This window comes from Arachis duranensis, chromosome 1 (assembly GCF_000817695.3).
Source record: "Arachis duranensis cultivar V14167 chromosome 1, aradu.V14167.gnm2.J7QH, whole genome shotgun sequence".
Classification (NCBI taxonomy): Eukaryota; Viridiplantae; Streptophyta; class Magnoliopsida; order Fabales; family Fabaceae; genus Arachis; species Arachis duranensis.
Window position 1 is genome coordinate 59,239,169 of NC_029772.3, and position 6,884 is coordinate 59,246,052.

General features: G+C 38.2%; 1 protein-coding gene across 3 annotated transcripts; it reads left to right on the plus strand.

The window, feature by feature from the left end:
* Positions 1-541: 541 nt before the first annotated feature.
* On the plus strand, positions 542-4,159 carry LOC107490777 (uncharacterized). Of its 3 annotated transcripts, none has more exons than XR_008002331.1 (10): positions 542-859; positions 943-1,018; positions 1,111-1,150; positions 1,335-1,393; positions 1,726-1,763; positions 2,176-2,239; positions 2,446-2,499; positions 2,718-2,816; positions 2,910-3,024; positions 3,909-4,159. XR_008002331.1 is itself a non-coding variant. In XM_021141492.2 (10 exons), the coding sequence occupies exons 1-9, from the start codon at positions 654-656 to the stop codon at positions 2,964-2,966; spliced, it is 693 nt and encodes a 230-aa protein (XP_020997151.1). In that variant the 5' UTR covers positions 542-653; the 3' UTR covers positions 2,967-2,992; positions 3,909-4,159. The 3 variants fall into 3 exon arrangements, 2 of the variants coding, with proteins under 2 accessions (XP_020997151.1, XP_015967070.1); XM_021141492.2 differs by having other exon boundaries at positions 2,910-2,992; XM_016111584.3 differs by lacking the exon at positions 3,909-4,159 and having other exon boundaries at positions 2,910-3,304.
* Positions 4,160-6,884: the final 2,725 nt, after the last annotated feature.

Here is a 6,884-nt window from a genome sequence, read left to right on the forward strand (position 1 = left end):
TAAAAGATATATAATATATGTAATTAAGATTAACGGTTGATATTTATTGAAATATTGGTGTACTAATATACTTAAAAGTTTTTCTAACTTATATATAGTTATATTCATACGAATTTAATAATTGAGAGTTGTAGATAATAATTTTTTTTGAATTAAATATTTTAATTTTGTGTTCCCTTCAAAGATAAAAGAATAAAAATGCTTTTAAGTATGCTAATACATTAGTGTTTAAGTAATTTTTAATCATTAATCTTCATTGTAAAATTAAGATTAATGATTAAAATTTATTGAAATACTAATATATGGGTACATTTGAAAAATTTTCAAAAGAATATGGTGTATTAAGAACATCAGATAAATGGGCCCTATTCCACCTGTTCCGTCGAGTAATATTTTAGCCCGGCCCAACCAATCCGATCCATATGCATGAAAATATCAAACAGATAGGATTAAAAAAAAAAAAGAAAAAAGGGAATAAATAAAAGTTAAGTTCCCTCGCAAAGTTCCCGCGCACTGAACCTAAATTGCCGATTGGCCGCTGAGTTTCCCTCTTCAGTCTTCACTCCGTTCTCACTTCTCAGATTCACTCACTTCCCCAAAATCCCCAACCCCCGCCGAAAAAAAAAAACCGAGAAGAAAAGAAAAAAAAGGTGATGGTGGCCGTTCTACCGTTGGAAACTGCCATGAACGCTCGCGACGCTACTCTTTTCGCCACCGCAACCCTCTTTGGCGCCGTTACCTCTGCACTTGCTCTCCGCTTCTTCTACCGCTCCCGAAACCATCCCCAAACCCAAAACGGAACCATTTCCAATCACCGCCATTCACGTGGTGACCCTTACGATCCTTCCAAGCGCAAACAGTTAGTCAGTCTATCAAATTTGACTTTATTGTTGCTGTTCACTACAATTATGCTAATCCCTTTTTTAAAAAATTGAATCGAAGATACTTGTCGTGGGATGATTATTTCATGGCGATTGCGTTTTTGTCTGCTGAAAGATCCAAGGACCCTAACAGGCAGGTCAAATATGATGTTTCATCTCTCATAATTTTGTTTAGATTGGGAGTTGATTCTGAAGAATTCAAGGCTTGTGTTGGTGTTGTTATTTGTAGGTAGGGGCATGCTTGGTGAGTCAGGATGACATAATTCTTGGTAAGCTTTTTAACTTCATTTGCTCAAACCATCAAACACCTTGTGCACATTCCATATTACTTTAATATTCAGGGACTACGAATTGCATAAATTATATGGAACGAACTTTAATTATTATTAGTAAATTGTTTTAAGCATAATTACTACTTTATTACATTTTTTTTCCTTAACTTTATTGTGTTAGGCATTGGCTATAATGGATTCCCAAGAGGTTGTTCCGATGACAAGCTACCATGGGCAAAGGTTAGTATTTAAGGGAATGACTTGGGCAATTTGGTGTCTTTAAATTTTAACCATGTTAGGTGTACACCAAAATTAGCTACCCGATAAAATACACATTGGAATACAAAATTTCATTAAACATAGTGGCTAGTTTTGGTAGCTGAAAATTTGCCACCCAGGTAGAATACACACGGGAATACAAAATACACATTAAAAATGAGTTAAACTATGCATATATTTGTATACAAATACATAGTGATTGATTTTGGTATGCAAATAGCATTTTTGTTAAACTTCAGTTTCTCTGAATTTTAAACCATTTTTATCTAATTTGGAAATCTGTTATGTTTTAGAAATCCAGGAGTGGGAATCCTTTAGAGACAAAATACCCGTAAGTTTTTTTGCTTTCAGATATTCTCTCTCTCAAGACCATTAATAATAATCATTTATTGGTTAAAGGGTAGCCTACAGTAATATTTCCTAAGGTCGGGCAATATTACACACTACACTTCTCCAACTGAAAAAAGTTTGTACTAAGTTTTAGTGAGATTTGAACTTTAGAAGTGTATGACATTGGGTATCCTTGAATTTTATATATTGTAATATTGACCTCTTTTGTAAACATGAGACCGACCATACAAATCAAGTGGTGTTGTGTGTACTATTATCTAATTGTAGGGAGATCAGTGTAATTTGCCTTTAGTTGAAAACTAATGCCTTAACTCTTGTCTGCAGTTTAATCATTTTGTTGCTACAGTTATTATATTTAAGATCCTATTGATGATGCTTTGTTCCTATTTTAGATATGTTTGTCATGCGGAAGTAAATGCTATTCTTAACACAAATCACGCCTCTGCTGCTGGACAAGTAAGTTCAACTGCATTCTCTACTTACCTTATCTTGTGAATTGAAAATATTGCAGCTTCTGGAGGTCGATATCTTTATTTATTTATATATTTATAAATTCCACTTGGACTACGCCATTCACACACGTTGTGCATATCAGATAAAACAAATGCCTTTTCGTATGATCTGCTAAGCGATTTGTCTTTTCTCTATTTTAATGCATGCAGCGGCTTTATGTGACCATGTTTCCCTGCAATGAATGTGCAAAGATCATAATCCAGGTTGGTGAAATTGTGGATTATTGATTTGATGAAACATTGTGCACTCAATTTTTTTTCTCCATTTTAGGCTTTGATCAGTATGCAGATATAGTGCTTTGCCTTATTGTTTCTAAACTAGATTAAATCATATCTTAGTGTAGAAATTGTGATAAGAAATGAGTTCAGTATATACATATTATCATATTAAAAAAATGATAAATTACAATTTGTTGTTGCAGTCAGGAGTTTCTGAAGTGGTTTATTTTGTGGAGAAGTTAGAAAGTTCTGATATTGCATATACTGCTTCTCACAAGCTACTGTCATTGGCTGGTGTTAAGGTATAAACACCCCCTTTTACAAATTGTTATGGAATTTGGGATTCATTTGGCTTGTGAGGGTTAATCAACGATAATGTGAATTCTTATTTGCAGGTCAGGAAGCATCAACCACTTATGAACGAAATTCATCTTAAGTTTGAGGAACGCTAGATGTCGAAGATTGACACAAATTTAAGGTGGTCTTAGTCATTATCTTCTGAGTTACTGGGTAATGGCTATCAAATTTGGAATACTAAGTCGCATTATATGAACAAATCAAACAAGGAATAGTGATATAGTATGTTTAGGGAAAGTTCATGGGATGATGAACAAGCTAGGAAACCAACATACACAACGGTGTTGTTAAAAAAAAAATTGTATTTTACTGTAAAACGTGCCAAATTTGGCCAAAAAATTTTAATATGGATGTCTTTGGAGTTATATCCCAAAATGGGATTGTATGGTGTTGTGCGTAGGTATGGAATTTGAATCTTCTCGTACTCGAAGTGAGCGACAAGTATTTTTTTTTATGAATTTGAATTGTCTCAATTTTAAATTTTGAGGTAAAGTGTGATCTTGTATTTTTTTTATCCTGCTTATAAAATAAATAGTGAGAGATCACATTTTATTTTTTAAATTGAATCTTGAGTCTTGATATATGTATTTTGGCACCCTTCTGTATATCTCTTCGCTTTAGGTTGATTTCTAGCTGTTCGTTTATGTTATCAAGCGGAGTGTTGCATTTTCGGTTTATTGGTTTTGATTTACCCACTTTTTCAAAGACTCCTAGTTAAGAACATTCTTGCAATACTATACGTACTAAATTTTATTTTAGAGGTCGTAATATCTTACCACTTCTGTCTTATGACTTAAGCATAAGACTCGGTGTGGTAGGGTGTTACATTATAGTATCAGAGCCGTTTGTTCCTGTAGATTCTGAGGGATGGACTGACTATGCTTTTGTGCATTCTCTATGTTTGTGTTCATGTTCTATTAGGATATCTGACTGATATAACTGACATAAACGTTCATGAGCATACATTTGAGACTTTGAGCACTAGACTTTTGATATTGAGACTGATCAATTTGATATCGCTTGTTTGGTGTGTATAGGAACCAGATGGCGTCTCGTGGATGCGGTCAGGGTCATGCGAGAGGACGTACCGGTACTCATGAGCTGGAATTTAATCCAAACGATCTGGTGAACTTCATGGCTGCACTACAGAATATGGCTGCTGCTATGCAGGCCACCGCTGAGGCACTCGGGCAGCAGATGAATAACAATAATCATAATGGGGGAAAACAGAGGAAATGGGGCTGATGACTTACATCATCTACCTTTTTCCTTGCATAAAAAGACCATAAAAGAGGCATAATCTCATTTGATAATTGCAATTCATGCCTTAATTGATGAATATCATAGTACATTGTTTTGAAATGAGTTTGTGTTGAATTTTAGGCGAAAAAAACATCAAAAATAGGAAGAAAACAACTAAACAAGTGGGCGTGTGAAGTAGTCGTGTCACTTGGAACAAACGCCACAAAAATGTATTGGCTTGGCACGCCAGAAGCTGGGCGTGGCACGCTGGTACAATATTCCAGAGAGCAACAATGAAGACCATCGAAGGGGCGTGGCATGCCAGAAGCTGGGCGTGGCACGCCAACTAATTACCTAGAAGAGTCATCACTAGGGCGTGCCACTTTGTATCGAAGGCGTGGCACGCCAGTTCCAGAATTCACTTGGGCGTGCCATTTGAGGATCAAGGCGTGGCATGCCAAGCCTAAGAGACCCACAATTGAATGGGCATGCCACTTCAGCAACATGGAGTGGCACACTGGTACAAGAATCTAGAGAAGGGGTTGAAGGCTAATGAGGTCTGGGCGTGCCACGTGAGCAACCAGGCGTGGCACGCCAGTGAACAAGAAGGCAAAGAAAAAAGTTGGGCGGGCCACTTGGTGTCGAAGGCGTGGCACGCCAGCTTAAGAGGTCCCACTAAGGCGTGCCACTTGAATGATCAGGCGTGGCACGCCAGCACTGAAGGAGGCCAAACAAAACTGGGCGTGCCACTTGGTATCGAAGGCGGGGCACGCCAGCTCAATTGTCCCACTTTGGGGTGCCACTTGAACATCCAGGCGTGGCACGCCAACCTTTGGAACCAAGGCAAGTGAAGGGTGTGGCACGCCAGTCTCATGGCGTGGCACGCTGGTAGTGTTTTCCAGAAGAGGAGATAAAGGGCCAAATGAACTGGGCGTGCCATTTGGATGATGAGGCGTGGCACGCCAGCAAGAGGATGAAGCATTTAGAGGGGCGTGGCACGCCAGACCTTGGGCGTGCCACACTGGTACAAGTTTCCAGAAGCATGAAGATGTGGAAAATGGCTTGGGCATGCCACTTGGTGTCGAAGGCGTGGCACGCCAAGCTACTTGAGGACTTTAAAATGGCCTGGGCGTGCCACTTTGGCTCGAAGGCGTGGCACGCCAGGGATGTGATAGAAGAAGGCGTGCCACTTGGAGGGTGAGGCGTGGCATGCCAAGCTTGAAACGAAGAGAGCGTGACACGCCAGAGGAACGCCAGTCACACACAGCTGGAAGATCACGTTTGTTGAGTTTTTTTCCTCCAAATTGTAATTTTCTTTTCACTTTTGTAATTTCCTTTATTTCTAGATCTAGGAGTAGTATAAATACCATTGGAAGTATTGGAAACACACATGGAGATGCAGATCACTATCTCAAGGGGATTGTAGAGTTTTAGTTTTGAATTCACTTTTTACACTTCATCTCTTCCATCTTTTGTACTTTTTTTTTCTGAGCTATGAGTAGCTAAATTCTCTCTCATTGAGAGAGGGAGCTCTATTGTACTTGATGGATTAATGATAGTGAATTTCTTCTTCTCTCCATCTTCTCTTTGATTTGCTGGAAGGAATTTCGATTTTCATGCTTAGTGTTCAATTATTTTGGAAACGAGATTGAATGCAAAATGGGTTTCATGGGAACCTTGGAAAAGGAAACATGAAACCATGCTAGAAATCTCTTCTCACACTTGAGTAGAATCTGGGTTTTGGTGTTTGGATATGGTGAAATATAATCCTCCCTCTACCTGGACCTACAAGGATGTGTGGTATAATCAGGGACCAAGCATATCTCTCTTCATGAGCAATTAGACCAAGGAATTGGCTATTGATCAAGATATGAGAGATTGAGTCACCAAGAGATTGGAGCTCAATCAATCATGATTGCCAAGAGGTCAATGAGTTGCATGATTGAAGAGGATATAAGCTGGATTTAATCCAAAGAGACAATATCTCCTGATCTCAATGAATTTCCTCATTCTTATCTCTCCCATTCTTTTATAGCTTTCATTTACATTCAACAAATTCCCATTCCCTTTTACATTCTTGCTATTTCTATTTCTGCACTTTATTGCTTTCCTTTATTCTTTTGCCATTTATGTTTCTGCCATTTATGATCCTGCACTTACAACTTATTCTGTCTAAGCTTGACTAATTCACCAATTAATTAAAATTGTTCAAATCTACCAATCTCTGTGGATACGATCCCACTCTACTGTGGGTTATTACTGATAAACCCCATTTGTAGGGTTTATCTTGTACTTGATTTAGGGGATTTTATAACCTTTTACCCACATTTATCCATTAAAATAGCATGGTTTTATAACTTCTTCTTTAATTGTGCTTAAGAGTGAAAACATGCTTTTTAGGACTTAAAATAGCTAAATCTAATTCTCCTTTGATTCCATTAGATGCCTTGATATGTTTGTTAAGTGATTTTAGATTTAGGAGGCAAAGATTGGATAAACGGAATAAAGGAAAAGCATGTAAAAAATGGAGAATTCATGAAGAAATGAAGGATTCGCAAAAGCTGTCAAGCCGACCTTTCCGCACTTAATCGGCCATAAATTGAGCCACAGAGGTCCAAATGATGCGGTTTCAGTTGGGTTGGAAAGCTAACATCCGGGGCTTCGAAACGATATAAGATTTGCTATAGTTGCATCGCACATAGGGGCGCGCACGCGCACGATACGCAGACGCGCCGATGGTGGCACATGATCCACTTAATGCAACTCGTGGA

What these genes read in the sequence shown, in the direction of transcription:
- LOC107490777 (XM_021141492.2), top strand. Translation starts at nt 654, where the DNA reads ATGGTGGCCGTTCTACCGTTGGAAACTGCCATGAACGCTCGCGACGCT. An exon ending in GATCCTTCCAAGCGCAAACA is followed by an intron (nt 860 to 942) that starts GTTAGTCAGTCT and finishes ATTGAATCGAAG; the next exon opens with ATACTTGTCGTGGGATGATT. An exon ending in TGTCATTGGCTGGTGTTAAG is followed by an intron (nt 2,817 to 2,909) that starts GTATAAACACCC and finishes TCTTATTTGCAG; the next exon opens with GTCAGGAAGCATCAACCACT.